Source organism: Ammodytes marinus (genome assembly GCF_949987685.1).
Source record: "Ammodytes marinus genome assembly, chromosome: 2".
Classification (NCBI taxonomy): domain Eukaryota; kingdom Metazoa; phylum Chordata; class Actinopteri; order Uranoscopiformes; family Ammodytidae; genus Ammodytes; species Ammodytes marinus.
This window is the reverse complement of record NC_137231.1, coordinates 29,900,838-29,921,024: the sequence shown is the minus strand read 5'-3', so window position 1 is coordinate 29,921,024 and position 20,187 is coordinate 29,900,838. Positions and strand designations below refer to the sequence as shown.

At 40.9% G+C, this 20,187-nt stretch overlaps 2 protein-coding genes across 2 annotated transcripts in view; one reads left to right on the top strand and one right to left on the bottom strand.

The window, feature by feature from the left end:
- Positions 1-14,122, bottom strand: part of LOC307255935 (metal transporter CNNM4) — a gene marked incomplete at both ends in the record, with an annotated part of 39,008 nt that extends 24,886 nt beyond the window's left edge. Inside the window, one exon of the mRNA XM_080034767.1 lies at positions 12,700-14,122. Coding sequence (XP_079890893.1) covers positions 12,700-14,122 — 1,423 coding nt within the window. The remainder of the gene's footprint in view (positions 1-12,699) is intronic.
- A 5,448-nt stretch (positions 14,123-19,570) lies between these two features.
- The window catches only part of LOC307259733 (phospholipid-transporting ATPase ID-like), a 36,417-nt gene continuing 35,800 nt past the window's right edge, over positions 19,571-20,187 (top strand). The window contains exon 1 of the mRNA XM_080039689.1: positions 19,571-19,679. The gene's annotated coding sequence lies outside the window, so the exon portion shown is untranslated. The remainder of the gene's footprint in view (positions 19,680-20,187) is intronic.

The window sequence follows — 20,187 nt, the reverse complement described above, 5'->3', positions numbered from 1 at the left end:
TGCTCCTCTCTCGCTCTCTCCACATTACCTGTCAACTTCTCTGTCTTTCCATTATCAATGAAAAAGGGAGAAAAATGCCGAAAAGATATAATTTAAAAATGCACTGAGCTTTGATACAATGTGCCTTTCATTCACCACTCGTCACACACACACACACACACAACACACACACACACACACACACACACACACACACACACACACACACACACACACACACACACACACACACACACACACACACACACACACACACACACACACACACACACACACACACACACACACACACACACACACACACACACACACACACACACACACACACAAGCTTCCATGCAACCACAGATAACAACTTGAGTACAGTGTATTTGTCAAGGACACTTGGATGTAGTGATCTATTGTTACGCTTCTGTTTTTAAGTTGTTGAGCATTTTTATAGTATTTACGTTCTTCCCTTCCTCCTTAGTTGTCCTTATCTTAGTTATCTTATTGATTTATGTCACTAAACTGCTATAATAAACCAATTTCACAATGAGATTAATAAAACAATTACATATATCAAATGCATCCAAAGCTGGAACCACGAAAATGACTTTATGATTATTCTATTATCAATTTTCTTGCCGATTAATATCTCTTCAATGAACCAATCCTTTCCGCTTAAACAGAGACAGCAAACTTGGTGAGAGCAGAAGGGAGAAGAACAATTTACCAAAACAGGAACCGAGAAACACGTCAACCTTTGTCATAAAACGCTGAGCGCTGCTGAGCTAGCGGCTTCAGCTTCTCTATCTATTTCATCAATAACCGTTTCCACACACAGTGACAGCACTCAGCATGTCCAGGTTCAGATTTATAGGGGGATGTAGAAGTTGTTGTAGTTTCACGCGATGTGGTTTTCCAGTGACTTTCAGTTGTTGCTGGAAACGGGTGGCTTAAATCGAGCAATCTGATTGGTTCCTAACTGTTTTATAATTAAGCAATAGCTCACAACAGGCCGTGGAATGTGCTCATTATACCACAGTTAAGGGGCGTTGTTCGTGAGCTATTGCTTGATTCAAGCGCCCCATGTGGACAAAAGTGGTATTGTTATTACACTGATCTTTGCTAGTGCGTGCCACATCTGTTTTGGAAGGGAACTAAAAAGACAATGATGGTGAAGCAAAGTAAACCTTGATTCAGTACCCTAAGGGAAACCCAGGGTGTTCTGATCTGCCTGCTGTAAGTAGTTCCGTGAGTTCCCTGGAAATCACACCAGAGCAAAAGCATTGATAATAACTATATACAAAATTGAGTTGTTCACACTGATGGTCTCATTTGCTGTTACAGGTAATTCATGATCATCAGAGGAATAATAAAGACATTGAACGTTCCTTGTTCCTTTAACTAAAACCTGTTTTAAAGATGAGTTTGTTTTCCTCAGTTCTATTTCATCCTACATGGAACTGCAGATACACACACCCACACAAGCACACATTACACTCTCCCTCCCTCCCACACACACACAAACCCACCCAAACATCCACACACACCCACCAAAACATCCACACACACACACCCAAACAGATATTCCCAAGCAGGACCTGTGGTTGGTCCGTCAGCAGCCCGCGAGGCCGCCGTGTTTGTTGACATGAAATATCGGTGGACAAAGGGACGAGGGGGGACAGTCCATGAGTCTTTATGGGAGAGGAATGCCACACACATTCCACCCACGCAACCAGCGCATTCCGCCCACGCACACAACGCATTCCGACCGACCGCACATCTGACCACAGCCACCAACTGGGAGGGGATGAAACAAAAATGCGAGGCTGCTAATATGTACAAGCACACACACACACACACACACACACACACACGGACAAAAACGCACGTGCACTAGACACACAAGCGCGCGCACACACACACACACGCACGCACGTAGATACAGTGCAAACACACAAAGGCTTGTTGTGTGCGACAGGTCAAGCTCTTCTAACCTGTTTTTCCAGCTAACACTGGGGCTGGCGTGTCTTAAGGGACGGACAGGCCTCTGAACCAACAACTTAAAAATAGGTTTTCCTAGGAAGCTTCATAACACAAATATCATGGCTGCATCTCATGTCGACACACACACACACACACACACACACACACACACACACACACACACACACACACACACACACACACACACACACACACACACACACACACACACACACACACACACACACACACACACACACACACACACACACACACACACACACACACACACACACACACACACACACACACACACACACACACACACCTTCTGGCTACAGCAGCAGAGGCGTTAGAGTGTTTAGTTTTAGGCTGTGTTCAGGGAAATGGTGTGGACGTGCTGCTGTCAATATGTTTCAGTTAGGTGAAATATAAACCATTAAATACATGTTTGTAGGTTTATTAGACACATACATGGTGCACGGCAGATAATTCACCTTTGAGCCTGGATTCAACAACGCTGACAAGTTATCACAGCACCAATATGGGGCTGCAACTGAAGGTCACTTTCTCCATTAACTGACAAACCGTTTGAAAATGAAAAATGTATTGTTAGCGGGGCCTACAGTCTCACAACCTTAAGATATTCCGTTTACGAAAAAGAGTTAACCATAAAAATCCTCCATATTGTCCCCAATTGCCAAATCATTTTGTTTTGATGTACTAGTCTAATTGATGAATGAATTTATAGTTGCAGCTGTAGTTTTATTATATGTCACTTCAGAACAAACAATTCATCATTATCTTATCATCATATCAGTTGATATTGAATAATTATTATTATGCAGATTTTCTGATGGTCTGACTTCATTCTCTGAGTGTTTGTTGTAACAAATTCGATTTAGTTGAAGATTATATGGACATAATAAGAAGCACTGTAGGTCATTTGCTGAATATGTGACTTACATTGACGCACATACAAGTATGCTTTGGATGATGGCAGCAAAATGACATCACCATCATTTATTACTCAGCCCTGTTGCCAATAAACTGACTGTAATCTCAAACTGAAATGGCTCCAGGCGGATCTGCTCATCCAAAATAGTTTTTAACAGCAGAGGAATGTCAGGAATGTAATAAGGTGTTTAGCGAAATCGCGGTTAAAACTAACAGTGTGTGTGTCTGTGTGTGTGTGCGTTAGGGACGTGGAGTAATTTTTGCTGATCCACTCTTAATTCATGCTGACTGAAATTGTTATGGCACACAGTCTGGGTGTGTTGATGTGACACACACACACACACACACACACACACACACACACACACACACACACACACACACACACACACACACACACACACACACACACACACACACACACACACACACACACACACACACACACACACACACACACACACACACACACACACACACACACACACACACACACACACACACACACACACACACACACACACACACACACACACACACACACACTGCACCGTCAGCACTTTAAAGCTACAATGGTAAGACAGGAAGAGAGAGAGCAGCAGCAGGCAGGCGGCTGATAAGACGCTTGTGATTTCCAGCTGTTGATTGTGTGAGTCTTGAAGAGGGATTTTAACAGTCCGGCTCCACCCCATGTTTGGTGTCAGCCCGCACTTCCAAAAGCTTGGATACATCTAGGGGTAGGGGGTTGCTCATGACAGTTGGAATAGAGTGGTTCATATTTGTATCATATTTGATCATATAGTGGGTGAGGTTGTTCTGCCGACTATGGTTTCCAAGGTCAAAGATAAACTTTCGGTCGAGAAGATGAACAGAAAAATGAAAAATTCCACCAAAAAAATCTTCAATTCTGTGACAACCGTGCAAACTCCGCTGAAGAAGGTGGCAACCATCAATCTTGTCATAATATTGTCAAAGAATTGATTCAGCCCCATCAAGAGCCCCCCAAGAGCTCAACAATCATCTCCTTTTGAACACTTAAAGAATGAATATAACTCAGCTTATGTCCCTGCTTCAAATGTCTTCACACAGCCTCCAGTGACTAATTGAGGAGGGCTTTATTTGACAATAGTTTTTCAGAAGCGTTCAGTTATCTGGGAGTTTCTCGTTCCGCCAGTCCTCCCATGTTTTCCACTTTGCTGGCACACCTCCAGCGCCCACGTGAGTTCACACAGCCGTCCTAACTCTACCTAACTGTAATAATAACGGCTCTATACAAAATACTGGATTTTTTTCTCTCACCAATACTAGACTGTTAATGTTTAACCGTATTCAATCGCAGATAAGGGATGACTGAAACTCTTGCTGCTCTTTCCTAAGTAGTCTAATTTGACATAAAAACACAAGAGCGAGTGACAGATGACATGCATAGAAATGGGATAACTGGAGGTAGAGAGGGGACACACCCTTTGCACAAAAGGAGGAGTGGAGAGTCAGGTGTGCCCTGTGTAAAAGCCCTTATCAGGCTGAGATTGGGTAATATGTGCCTGAACGTTGTAAAACTCTGTTGTGTGTTCTTGGTAAATATTTGGGATTTAGGTTAAAGGTGGTGTTAAGCGTTAAGGCGAGGGGCTGAGGGAAGGAAAATATAGAGGGTTTGGATGTATAGATGTACAGATGCATTTTACATACACTGTATAAATGTTGATTAGTTAGGAAAATTCAAATTTTAAAGCCGACTGTCTTCACTAGATTTTTGTAGTTTTGTGGGCGACTAAATCTCTTAACTTTGATGGAAAACTGCTATACATTTGAGCCAAACACTTGACCAACTTGGTTTTGTTTCTGTTATTGTTTGAAATTCTTAGTATATGTAGAACTCAACATGTCAAGTTTTTATATTCATGAAAGATACATTTAGTCATACAGATACATTTAATCATAAAGGTATTTCAACAAAGGAAAAATTAGTTGGGCCAAATTACAGCAGTTTTCCTTTTTATCTAACCTTTTCATTTATAGAGGTTATGTCTACTACACGTGTTTGTCACAAGCTCAGTCTTATGATGTATGGGGAGCAAACGTGTGTTTAAATAAGTGTGTATGTGTGTGTGTGTGTGTGTGTGTGTGTGTGTGTGTGTGTGTGTGTGTGTGTGTGTGTGTGTGTGTGTGTGTGTAGGGTAGAGAACAAGGGTCATAAGGCCAAAGTCAGACCACATGATGCAGATGTGATGGCCCCTCTGGCTCTGCAGGTTTGAGTCTTCTGCTAGACATTCTCCTTCTACAGTTACAGTTATAGGGTTATCCTGAGAGCATGGACTGGATTAATGCAACATGGGGGCAACTGGCTAGAAACATGCCCATTTTTACAGAGCCTAGGCTGTGTATTAACATCAGATTGTCACACATTATCGACAGCTGGCAGAATGTGAGGAGATTTTCCACTGATTTTGACAAAAGGTGATTTTAATTACAAGCGTTCTACGGAATTGCTTTAATGAGAAACTTGCAGAAATATTCTCTCTCTGGCGGCAACTTATCTGCGATTATTTTTAACATCTTTTACAAATAAACTAAAAAAAAAATTAAAGCCCACTTCCAGAGATTATAACCACACCGATAGGTCTGGTCACCTTTATGCTCACATTTTATTTTGTTCATTGTTTTGTTTTCTTTACTCGTTTCCAGAGTCAGGGTTGGTGTTGTCAAGCTAGTACAGTTAAACAGGCAGCCCAAATCCCACAAGGAAAAAATAAGAGACCACTCCAAATGTTCCGTGTCTCTCTTTGTACTATGGATAGGCATATGTTTGAGTAGATGAACATTTTGGTTTTATAATATGAACTACTAATATACACTTCTACCAAATTACAATAAAAATGTTTCCATTAAGAGCATTTTCAATAAGTTATGTAGAGATGAAGATTTAAGAAAAATCCAGACCTAAAAGCAGATTTCTTTACATTTAAGAAGCAGGTAAGTGCTGTGTCGACAGATAATTGTGGACAATACATTTTCTGTTCATTTCTTAACACACAAACTATTTTGAGTACTTGAGAGGGGTTCCTCCTTGGCCAACTAAAATATCACTGAGACTTGCTGAGAAGTTTTAGAGATGCAGTCTGTCTACTGCTGCTAGTACCAGACAAACTGTCATTAAACCATAGCACACATAAAGTCCTACATGGGTGGGGTGGGGCGGGCAGATAAAGGGCCCAAAACACTGATAAACAACAGACAATGCGGACCTTCCTGACAACCACAAACAAAGCAAAAAAGCACGAGGCATTGCTTAATTTCCTGTGAGGCTCAAAGTGTTTATGGTTCTACCTGCCAACTGACTCACACACAATCTGTCGCAGGTTTTACTAATTATAAATGGTGGAAAAATATTACCCGAAATATCAGCAAAAATAAGAGACCCTTGATATGGTGTGTGGTTGTGTTTTGTGATATCGCATTTTAAATGAGAAAATTCAAGTTTTGGCAGATTGATATTCTAATTTCTCTAATATGAAATTTAAAACTTCATAATGCAAACCTTTAACCTAATATATATAAAGATATATAAATCAGTGATCACCAGGATGAGAATTAAGGTTACATGACCAACCAAGCAGTGAACAAATTCAGTTCATCACAACTTCTCAATGTCTAGTTGAAATAGTCCAATATCATAGTTTAGTCCAAACCCCAAAAGGCCATCAAAACCATATATTCCAACATATTAACATTCAAAGTTGGTCCATTAAAAAAAATTGCGTGTATCAAATAGCTGCCAATTACTTCTGTGTCAAGCAACAAATCATTTCAGCTCAGTGTTAATTTTCGTTCATATAATGGCTATAACGCTAAACTTGTGGAATAAAATCAATTGAAAACTATTTTTGTTGTCTTGCTTGACCACAATAGTTCTTCACCTTCTTTTTTTAAACTTTTTTTATAGACTCTTTTGCAAGGGAGACCTGTTCCCAGTTACAAGTTACCACACACATTCATACACCGATAACAGGCTAACTATGGACATTCACACGAGGCAAGGTGGGTGAAGTGTCTTGCCCAAGGACACAACAACCATGACACAAGTGGCAGGGCAGGATTGAACCGCCAACCCTTCAATGATTGGCCGACCCACTCAACCACCTGAGCCACAGTCGCCCTTCATTATCACAAGTATCACTAGGAAAACATTAAGAAACACAAGTAGTAAAAACAATGCAAAAGTAAGTAATCTCATGCATGTGGGTATTATTGAAGGCAGGGCCCCTTAGGACAACATGTAGGCTAACGTGGCATGCTACTGCAGGGCACAACATGTGACGGTGTGTTGACTGAGCGCCATGTGCCTCTAGTCTATTCATGGTTCACTTGTGTTTGTGTGTTTTCTAAATTATCGCTGATGTCCAGGCAGCGTGCGTGAATCCCACCCTCCCTGCGATAGTGATGCTTACATGAGAGGTTGTAGTGTGGAGTCATTTTAAGTCAATCTCAGTCCAGCTCTACAAATTGTACCACTATTTTCAATAATCCACACACTCTTAAGGCGAGATACTGCAGGCATGTTTTTCAAGCATTGGTCAATTTTAAGATTTTGGGATTTTTTGCTTCTGTAACATGTCGTCTTTCATACTAGTGTAAATGAAAAGGTGCAAAATGTACATTGAAGTGTGTACTTAACTAAACTTTGTCTGCTTCCGTCTGTACATTTCTCCTCTACAACCATCTTCAGCAGCCATTACTTCAAAATGAATTGTTTTCACTGCCCCGGAATAAAAATCTAATTGTTAGATTCAGCCAAATTTGCAAATTTATTCAAACATTTGTGATTGTAATACAAAAAAGAATTGTTCCAATGTAAGTAACCAACTGGCAGAGCTGCATGATGCTAACTAAAAGTTAGCATCATGTATTCACCTGCAGGGTCTCAACATAAAACATCTAAAAAATAAAGTGTCTTGCTTCTATTGTCTGTTTTTCTTTTAAGCCTGCTCTTACCATTTCCTGCTCTAACAGTCAACATGTCATTAACATTTCATCTCATCTAATAGGGGCTCTTCATAGTCCATCTAGAAAGGTCAAATCATGTTGACTGAAAAGGCTGTGGAGTATTGAAAACACACACACACACACACACACACACAGAGTGAAGGAATAATGTCAGAACATACATTATTGATGACTTTCTTTCCTCAACGTGTGCCTCCAGTAAACAGTGGGCTGAGAAAGCAGAGCACAACCTAGAGCAACAAACGCCGACGCTGTTGGATGCCATCGCCACGGTAACGGATACCAAGCGGCAGGTGAGGGGAACTTGAGCAACAAGCGGGGAGTCGGGTCAGAGGAGAGGAAGAGGGGGGGGCTGTGTGTGTGTGTGTGTGTGTGTGTGTGTGTGTGTGTGTGTGTGTGTGTGTGTGTGTGTGTGTGTGCGTGTTAACCACATCAATACGGTCTCAATGCGTAGCCGTAGTTAGACAAAAAATAATAAGTGTTTTGCAACTTCTTCTTGGGAATTCAGTACTTGTTTCTGCGCAGCAAACAATTCCCATAACCGCTTGTAAGATTTCCCGGGGATGTTCTTGTGTTGGACTGAAATAATGGCCCTCTTTGTGTGTCAGTCGATTTTCTCAAGTTTAAAAAAAAGCGCCCCGACAGTGAAGACGTATAAAGGAACGGAAGGAAATGGATAAGCTCTGCTCTCACATGCAAACAGCCAAGAGATTTCAACATTACAACACTCACCACAGTTTCATATCACCCCTGTGTTTCTTAACTAATACTTAAAGCAATCTCTCCTCTATACATGAAGTGCCACTCAAACGTACATATAGGCATTGTGTGGACATTTGCCCTCTTTCTTCCTTATTTGTCATCATCACATTAGCTTTGTGTACATGTTAGACAGCTGGCTCAAAGATAACCCACCCAATTACATCTCTTTAAAAAAAAAATGTCATGTACCGTAATGAAAGTTCTTGTCCGAATCCGAAAATAAGGAAAAAAACTTGGCCAAAAGATGTATATTGAAAGCATTTTCCCCTCTGTAGTTTTATAAATATTTTTTCATCATTGATTTTTAATTTTTTTTGTATTGCTTATCAGCAGCCGTTGCATCTTGCCGAACGCTACAACATTTGAGCCTCATTCCTATTAAGGTGCTAACGTGTCTAACGTAGCTTTCACAAAATAGCACAGCACTAAAACCGGGAGTCACTGATGTCTTAATTCAACTGAGTTCACTTTAACTTAATTAAAGTCATCCATTATACTGTTGGCAAAGCAACATCCTTTGACTTGACTTCTTAATCGGGTTAAATAGCAGATTACTGCAGTTGATCTCCTTCTAATCTCCTTCTATCAAATACAATGTTGTTCAGTACTGTTTGAGGTGTTCAAGAATAGTTATGTCTTGCGTGTATGTGAGCACCAGTACTGATAAACACAGAGGTGTCTCTCCATTGTGATACAACCCTCAGACTCACTCCCTTTATACACAGCAACTGAGCATACCCTCATAACTACTTACAGTAAATCTCTGTGCCAAGCTGTGAGCCAATGAGGATCGTTTTAAACACTCCCCGTGCAGCCGGACCCGTGTGTGTGTGTGTGTGTGTGTGTGTGTGTGTGTGTGTGTGTGTGTGTGTGTGTGTGTGTGTGTGTGTGTGTGCGCGTGCGCGTGCGCGTGCGCGTGCGTGTGCGTGTGTGTGTGTGTGTGTGTGTGTGTGTACTGCAGTGTGATGCCAATCCCTCCCACCTCGCCAGCTAAGACGAGCCACTGAGGCATTTCTTGGCCAAATGAAACACAGCGCCGTGCAACATCAGTCACCACGACTACAGCAACTGATTAAAAAAGTCAAATCTACAGTTTGTAAAGAGCAGAGTTCACAGTTCATGTTTAAAACCAAACTAAGACTTGCTGACAAAGTTTAGTGAAATGTTACCGTCACTGCTACAGTGGTATACAGACGCACACAGACACACACATGGATACGGATGCTGCTGCAATAACTCCCTCCTCACTGTGCAGAGATAAACAACACAGCGAGTGTGTGTGTGTGTGTGTGTGTGTGTGTGTGTGTGTGTGTGTGTGTGTGTGTGTGTGTCTACACCGTCTGTGACCTTGAGACGAGACGCCTGAGAAAGGAAAAATAAATCCCTGCGGGGGATGGCGTCAGTGTGTGTGCATCCTCCTGAGAGAGCGAGTGTGCACACATGTGGGTGTGTGTGTGTGTGTGTGTGTATGTGTGTGTGTGTGTGTGTGTGTGTGTGTGTGTGTGTGTGTGTGTGTGTGTTTGCGTGCATGCGTGCATACACTAAGCAAGAACAAGAAGTGAAAATGGGAAGTGTTTTTTTTTTTTTTAATCACATCTGTGAGGTGATATCTGAATGCAGACAGGCTCATCATTCACAGACACAGCTTCAGATTGACAGCACCGTGGTTTGCTTTATTTGGTTAGACTTCATACAAACTGACTGTCTCTATGGTAACCAGGATAAGAATGAGCCACAGGTTGAATGTAGAAAACAACACGGAAATACAAGACGGCAACTTGATTCAGTTTCCCCACCCCCCCCCCTCCTGCACTCCTGAGAAAACACACTGCCGGCTTCACACCAGCTTGACATTTAAAACTAACATAGTCTTTGTTATCAAAAGGGAAGGGCATTGAGAACCCATACTAAATATATAATAATAACGATAGGCTACTGAACAAATAATACTGCTATATTCATATGTATGCAACCAAAATCCATTCATTACAACATTATTCATAATAATAGCATTTTCAAATTCTTAACTGTCCCCTAATGATGATGAAACTGCCAACGTCGAGCTGTGATTACATTGTGTATAGTCTTGTTCTGTGCTCTCCGGTCATGGCTGTTCAAAAGTGTGGGCTCACTTCGCCATATTTAATAAGATGCAGCAACAAGCAAATATGTAGTGGTGTGTGTATTAAGTGAGTCACACCAGCAACCTCATGGAAACTCACAAATACAACATGATAAATCTGCAGTGAAGTTTGACCACTTTAGCAAAATGGCGGCAATCTAACTTGTTATTTCTTCCAAAAATTATTAAACTACAGTGTAATTAAACATCTCATGTTGCATTAAATAATGAAGAGGAGTATCAATAAGAGTATTGATATTTATAAGGGTTAATAAGCTGTATCAGTATATTAAATCAAACCCCTACTCAAAGACACCAAAAAAAATACAAGGGAGTTTGTCTAAAATAAAATGATCGATCCACATCGTAGCCACGGCCGAGTCATCAACACACACACACACACACACACACACACACACACACACACACACACACACACACACACACACACACACACACACACACACACACACACACACACACACACACACACACACACACACACACACACACACACACACACACACACACACACACACACACACACACACACACACACACACACACACACACACACACACACACACACACACACACACACACACACACACACACACACACACACACACACAAAGGCCAAATAAATATCATGTTTGGTATTTGAGATCACTGATCCCCATGACGAAAATGTCTTCTGATAGCTTGGCCTTCTTCTCCAGAAAGATGTAAAAACAAAAAGGTCGCGTAAACTAAACCAGAGTGTAAAAACAGTGGAGTCGTGTGCAGCTGTGTTTGGACTTTTATCGCATCGTTGTTTGCATTAATCACAACCACTTCAGGATGACATGGTGTGTGATGGTGGAGGCCGGGTTATTGGGTCAGTGGTGTTTTTCTGTTTGTTGTTGAATTATAACTATCCTCTATGCTTTGGCAATATTGTTCACATAACGTTCATGCCAATAAAGCTTTTGAAATTGAATAATTAAAACAGAGGGAGAGGTTTCAATAATCATGGTGACAATCAACACTTGACTTTGCACTCTGTTGTACACTACTTTTGCTACTTTACTGAAAGACATAACTGGCTGCTGTATTTGTATGTCTTGCATTGGTTTATTATTGAACTTGATTGCACTTTAGTGGTTTACATCCTGTCTTCTTTCAACCCTGTGTCTTTATTTATGTTGTATGTATGTTAGCGATACCTTGTAGTTGTATGTTTAGGTATTTCTTTAGATATTAGCTTTGCACCCTGGCCCTGAGAAACGTCATTTCTTTTTTTAAATTTGAACCTTGATTTAACCAAAACAGGGAAGTCGTTCTAGGAAAGAGAAGCTGTTATAGTTGCAACAACATAAAGAATCAGAGCATGAGGCTCAGCCAGAACCTCTGACAAGTCTCATAAACCATCAGCTCAATCAACATTTAAAAAGGTAGAGTCTGCAATTCTGTAGGAAGCTTGCTGTCAAAATCACTTTGTCAAAATCAGTTAATATATCTCTTTGTGATCTGCTAACTGTCCGTACTGTGTGTGTGTGTGTGTGTGTGCTAAAAAAAAATCCAGTGTCAATAAATACACAGCCTAAACTCTGTAAATTGGCGTGTTGCTAGCTAAGGTGGGCCCCTTTGTTTACAGAGCCTAGGCGTTGTATTAGCAACAACACTGGATTTGTTTTCATCATACACACATTAGGGATAGCAGATCGTGATGAGGAGATATTCACTTTTTGAAAAAAAAAGGGGAAGATTTTGACCCCAGCGTTCTCCAGAATCGCCGACTACACCTTTGATGTCTAATCCCTGCTAGTACCTATAACGTTGGACCTATAACCACGAAGCATCCTACCTACTACATCACCTTCCCCCCCCCCATACACACTAACCTTTCTTGAACTCCTCCAGCATGGAGTCCAGCTTGGTGTCGTGGAAGACGAAGTGCACCGGGTGGTTGTAGAACTTGGTGATGGTCTTGAGCGTGGTGCAGTCGTCCGGGTCCACGAAGGCCAGGTCCTTCACGTGCAGGATGTCCACGATGTTGGACCGCTCGTCTTCGTACACCGGGATCCTGGTGTATCCGCTTTCCATGATCTCCGACATGGTGTTGAAATCGAGCAGCGCGTCGTTGTGTATCATGAAGCAGTTGCTCACCGCCGTCATCACGTCCTCCACCGTCTTGGTGCGTAACTCCAGCGCGCCCTGGATCATGTTCAGTTCGTCATTCACCAAATCGTTGTAGGGCGCCGTGACTTTCAGCATCTCCACCAGCTTCTCCCGGTTGTACACGGTGCCTATCTCTTGCCCCAGGACGCAGTCGAGGAGCTTGCTGATGGGCCACGACAGAGGGAAAGTCAACAGCATGAAAAGCTTGGTCACCATGATGGTGTTCGCACCGACTGCGAGACCGTGGCGGGAGCACAGCGCTTGCGGCACGATCTCGCCGAATATAACGATGCCCACAGTTGAGGCGACCACCGCGCCGAAACCTGAGTTGGTGAGGTCGTCCAGGAGAATGGTGAGAGTGGTGTTGACCAGAACGTTTCCGAGTAGCAACGAACACAACAAATAGTTCCCTTTCCGCCGTATGGGCTCGATCTTCCGCGCGTACCTTTTCTCCTTCTCGGTGCCGCAGCTCTGGACGATCCGCAGCTCCATCGGGTCCAGCGCCATCAGTCCCAAGTTAAGCCCGCTGAACATACCGGATAGCACCAGGAGAAACGAGATGAGGATCACCTGCACCCACATAGGCATCAGGGACTTCTTTACCTCCACCACACGCAGCCGACCGTCCCTATCGTCCAGCAGGTACCACGTCTCGTCTTTCTCCGGGGAGTCTCGCACACACAAGCCGAACACTTTGATCACCTCGCTCTTGCGGAGCTCCTTGATGAGGATGCTGATGACCCCCGTGGTGTTTTGGTTGCTCACCTCCATTGAGCCTTTCACCACTATATCCTTGGTTATCTCGGCACAAGTCCTGTTAAACGATTCGCTTGTGGTGATAGCGCCGAGCGAGTCTTGGTCCTCTTTGTCGCTGGAGTAAAGTTCAGTGAAGCCGATGAGTTTGGAGCTTTCTGGCAGCAAGTGGAGCCCGTAGAACCTGAAGAGGGTGTCACTGCCCTCGGTCACCTGAATCACGCCGCTCTGGGTGGTCTCCGCCGGCCTGTCGCTCCTCTCAAGCCGCATGCCGAGTATCCGCGTTGGGCTTTGTGGCTCCGCCGCCGCCGCCTGGGCCGCCTCGCCCGCAAAAACACAAGAAAAGACGAATAAAGTTAGCGTAAACCCCCGTCCACTCGAGTCTATCGCCATGTTTGTTTCGCTCACTGCGAACGGGGGAACTGACGTCACCTACTCGTTTCCACACAAGCCCACCCCCCTCCTCCTCATTTGCATACCAGCAGCCCCGGGGATTCAGCCAATCGGCGGCGGGGACGTCACTTGACAAACTAGACCGAGCCCCTCTCAGTTTTAAGTTTTAAGATAGACTGAGAATTCTTGCTTTTAAGGTGGAACAGGTGTTTTTTTTGTTTTTATAGCCTATTCTTTTTATTAATTTAACTTTTTGGACTTCAAAAACCACGGGAATTGTAATAAAACATGTAACATTGTAAAATAAAAACGGGAATTAATAAATGAGTTTACAAATCCATTGATAGGCTACATCTATTATTAAATACAGGAACTATAAATATATTTTAGATATAAAGTCTCTCAAGGTTTGTGTTTTACATCACTTTATTATATGTTTAGGCTATATTACTCATTAATGGTCTAATGAATTGGTCCTCGACTCAGGACACAATGCTGATGAACCAGCTGAACGTTATGGAAATAGTTTTTGTGACACTAATTCAATGATGAGGTAATTTCCATGGAGACGCATCAATTCAATTAAAGCATTAAATTAGATTAGACTAAATTAGCCTGGCTATGAATAGGCCTTCACATAATTGAAACATTAAACACAACACTGATAATAATAATAATAAAGTGCTAGCCATGTTAGCATGTCAAGTGTACAGTGAAAGCTCACTGTACACTTGACATGAAGTCCTGAAGTCAGGGCCTGTCACAAAAGAGCGAAGAAGAGTTTGTATGCAACTAAAAGAGGGTTTATTCAAACGTTTTTTTTTTTATTAGTTTTTGATGTAAATTTATGATAATAGCCTACCTATTGGACTAAATAAGGATATGAACGACTAATGTAAGTAGGCTATTAATCCGAGAAAAAGCAGAAACACACATAAAGGGCAAGCAGAAAAGGGGACTCCTGTCGGTCTGATATGATGTCACCACTCACTACAACATTTTCCTTTGACATTGACTGAGAATTAGGTGCTAGAGGACAAATTTCGGGCCCCAGCGTGATTTTCCTTCAACTTTATGAGCTTTTAGTGAACATTGAATACATAGTAGCCTACCTGATCCTTTATGGCTAAAACTGAACTTTAGACAATGTGTAGGCAAGGCTATTTATTCGCTTGAGCACCAACTTCCTGTTATATTTAGAGAAATTAGAGCTAAGAACTTTTAACGATTGAAAGATGAATGAGTGAAACCAATCACAGGACTCAGCCTAAGTGCATTTTATTCTGAATGTCCATATAAATGTAGCCTATTTCCTTTATAGGAACGACCGCCACTGTATTCAAATGTCTTACCCGAGAAGAGAGCTCCCCCTTGTGGTACAAAGTAGGCAACACAGTGCGGCCTGATGTGCCGCTGTGAAAGCTGTTGTTACAGTTTTTCTCAGTCGCTTTGGTGCTTTTCTCACATCACTATTAACACACAGTAGTTAGTGCATTTCTCAAAACAATTAGTGCAAACTGCAAAACCTAGTGGATAACCTGCAAAAGTACGTCACTTGCTCAAAATGGATAGTCTATTCCTCAAAAGCAAGTATTCATGTCAATGAAACTGCCATTGTCATCTAAATGAGAAGTCTTGACACCATCGTTTATGAACAAGATAGTCAAATGGCTTTGTCATGTTTTCATTATGACAGTTTATTCTCTCAGTGTTTTCCAATGCAAAAAACAAGGTCAGAACTTGGTGACACTACCTGAAAACGCTCAAGACAGCACTATACACTACTTGTACAGCCATTTGAAAACTACAGTAAAGTTACACATTGCTGTAGTTAGGGGAGTAAGTGAGTACAAGACACTGAATACGTATGTTTCACATTTTTACTGTATATGCTCTTTGCAATTCTACAGCATTGTGCAAAAGAAAAATACACTTCAGTCACTTATTTAGAACAAACATAAAAAAACACCCTTTTGGTAGAGCTGTGCACAAATGTGAACAATATAACAGGACATATTGTAACTGAACATATATAGGTAAATCATTCTGGCACATCCAGACGTTCCTGTCTGTCTGGCCACATATTTTCATCTACATCACAATGGATATTATCCCTTGCAATGCAGCGAGGAAAGTAATTGGTTACAACTAATACTTCACACACCTCCTCGTGAGTGAAAGCTGAAGTCCACCTGAGAGCATTTGTTCAATTTAGGAGACATTTCCAGGAAAAAATTATAAAGAAAGGTATAAAATTTGCTTAACAGAATTTGATAAGTAGTTCAACAATTTTGTATGTAATGACTAAGCAATGAAATGAAGACTATTAGTTTTATTGGGAACGATTATTCAGCATCCATAAGTATAGTTCATTTTGACTGACATGACATAAGCAAATGACAATGTTATAAAAAAGCAGAGAATTGTATGAAAGCAACTGATACATGTCCAAAAGCATTTGCAATTTGTTCAGAGGAAGGAGAAATTGCTACTATGATGTGCTCAAATGACTAAATGTTGCGGAGGTTGAACTAATAGTTATGAGAATTTTCATTCTGATCTGAGAAAAGCACCAAAGCAACTGAGAAAAACTGTAAAACATATCCTCAAAATGTTGGATGTGGAGCGAATAAAGCAGTTATTAGAGGCATGTATATTTAGAAAATCAGATTTGTGGGATCTGAAAGTTTTTCTGTAAGCTAATCTTCATAAATATTTTGAAGAAATGTCTACATGGAGCAACAAGAGGATGTTTTGTTACCAGGCGGAATACCTTTCATGTGTTTGATGAACTCAATATTATAACCTTATTATAATAACCCTTTTGCCACTCATATACCTATTTAGACCAACTGTGTATCTAGAAATGTCAGCTTCAGTTTTCATTTACTCTGTGAGGTGTGGAGATGATTGCAAATAGGCCTATACTGTTAGGTAAAATCTACCATTCTTAAACCTTATCTGGATAAATGTGGCCCTAAACAAAGGCTATTCATTGGTTTAAGAAAATGAAAGTTTTTTGTTTATGTCTTATTTACAGACACAACCCTTCTGCTTTTGGGTAAGGAGTTCAGATACAATCACAAGATGGATGTGAGTGGATAGATAGATAGATAGATAGATAGATAGATAGATAGATAGATAGATAGATAGATAGATAGATAGATAGATAGATAGATAGATAGATAGATAGATAGATAGATAGATAGATAGATAGATAGATAGATAGATAGATAGATAGATAGATAGATAGATAGATAGATAGATAGATAGATAGATAGATAGATACAATGCGTCCTTCATTCATTTTTATAATATAAGTCAAGGTGGTGAAATCGCTTGTTTATTTATATTATGCAACTTGATCTTTGTCTTATAGATGGGGAGCAAATCAAACAGAAAAACCTAAGAAATTTGGGAAAATAATACAGATTGTAATTGTTTAAAGAAAAGTTCTTTCTGCATGTGTGGGTACACAAAGGTTTGTATAGTTTGTTGTGTGCTTACAACAAAGTTTTCTCAAATCAATAGAATGTTTTTTTTTCTGATCAGAAAATGCTTAATTTATTAACATGAAAACGTTAGAGGTTTTCAAATTATTCCCAAAACTCTCACACAGCATAGACACTGCTGTTAGGTTTTTGTTCCACCACTGATTGGGAGGATGAAGAAGAAGACAACTAATAATAATAAGAAGAAGAAGGAGATACAAGAATTTAAAATGAATCATTTGATGTAGAGATTTCAGCTGTTTCTCTGATATTAAACTTTGTTCAGGCTCAGACGTGAAATCCAAGATGTCTGAATAGCATAATGAGAAAAAAAGAAATGTGATTGTTGATCCTTAAATGTGTTTTTATAGTGTATGTATTTATATGGACTTTTGGCGACACCTTGTGGTCACTTCATCATTTCAAGAAAGTGTGGCGCAACCAGACTGTAACCACAAGCTCCAAATTGAGTGACAAGGTGACAAATAAACTGAAACTTCATTCCACATTAAAGCTGGGGTGGAGGATTTGGGAAGAAAATGGCAGTTGGGATAGAGATTCGAATCCAAATACCTCAACCGCTCCACTTTCTTTTTCTCTTTGGTCCCTCCCCTATGGTCCCTCCCTGACATGCTCTACACCAACAAAGTCCTGCCAAAGTGAATGGACATTACTCTGATTTGTCAAAGTGTCAGCTCAGGTTAACTTTGACCAATCAGAAATCATATACCCCAGCTTTAAGGGCAGTAATGCTTGGTTTTAACTTGGTTTACAACTGGCACTCACAAACTATAATTCATGGGATGTTCTGTGTATTTGTCTCCTTCACAAGAAAAAAAGGAAGTCCACCTAAAATTCATGTTGGTTAAATATGAGACTTCTAAGACAGCAAAATGAGTAAGGAAAATGTGAGTAAAGCTACATTTGAACATATTTTCTCTTTTGCATATTTAGATCATTTAAAAAATAATAAAAGGTCTACAGATGTAACTTCATAGCTTGGTGTGTACCTTTAAAAACTGAGCATAGATCATTTTGGGTAGAATATCTCTTTAAATGACAGCGGTTTCCTTCTCTGCGTCTCCAGGAAACTGAAACCTCAGTCAAAAAGCAGAAGTTTGACAGAATCAGACGTGAGAAAAAGAAAAATACAATTAAAGGAAACAAATGAAGGACGAGAGAAGATCTTCTGACAAAGATAGCACATTTTAAACAGTAGCCTATAGGTTGACACTTTGATATACAGTATATATACCATTACCGCCCCATCCGCTCCCATTATAAATTTAGAAATAGTCTCATAATGTGCTGAAAGAGCTGAACATTTTGATGGATGAATGGTTTAAATGGGTAAAGATTTGAAGGAGTTACAGTGAGCCAATAAACGTACGGAAACGGAATCAAATAGTGTAATAAAGATTTGAAAAACACACTAAGTAATAATATAACACTTGGAGGCATTTGTCTGTAGCCTATTAAAACTACTTTTGATACTTTCCATATTTTAATACTTTTTCGAGTAAAATTTAAATAAATAAAAATGTACAATATAGGACTTTTACTTACAACAGAGCATTTTTACAGAGTGGTATTGTTACATTTAACCAAGTTAAATATTTGAGTTGAAGTAAATCATGACGTCATGATGTGTTAAATATCAACTACTTTTGTAAAGTTTATCAATTAGAGGTCACATTTGCACCATTTGCCATGCACCATCTGACTAGGCTATGTTATGGGTTGTTGTTATGTTATGTCGCCTCTCCTCCAAATAATTTCTACTTGAGTGGGTTTCCGTGTTTTTATGCCATTAGTGGAACGATGCGCCCACGGAAGGGAGGGGATGGAGAGAGAGAGAGAGAGAGGGGGTGGGGTGCAGGGGGCGAGTGAGAAGAAGGGAGGGAGGGAGGCGTGGAGAAAATAGAGGAAGAGAGGCGGGTTGTGGTGGGACGCAAGGAGCGAAAACAGTGGCTCTTCTCGTTTTCTTTTCGTATAGTTTTTGGGAGTGTTTCTTCTTGGAGACGCGGCGCTGGAAGGCAACGCAACGGAAGACGCCAGGACGCATGGTAAGATGACGCGCTGCCTGCCACTCGCTGCCTTTGTCTCTTTTACTAACTACTCTGGAGGGTCTGTGGGGTGAACATACTGAGATGGAGTTTGTGTGGAAAGTGTAGAGAGAGGAGGAGGACGAGAGAGAAAGGCAGAGGACAGGAAGCTGTAGTAGGGATGTCTCCTCTCACTCTCTCCTCCCTCGCCTTGTCTCCGCTGTCTTCAACTATCAAAAGTAACGGGAAAAGTTCGAGTCAGACAGACTGTGTGAAAAACTAGGCTATTTTTCTTTTACTTTTTACTCTCTCTTGTACTCTGTCTTTTGAACCCACTCAATCGAGAACACGCGCATCGTTGGTATTTCTACAACTCGGGCTACTTCTGTTTTCTTTTTTGTTCCTTGAACAGCTGTTCTCGGAAACTTATTCAAAACTTGTATTTGCCTGAACTGTGTGTGTGCACGAGATTGCTCGTCATGATCAAAGTGTGTTTAGTAGTTTTAGTGATGGTGCTGATATACCAATG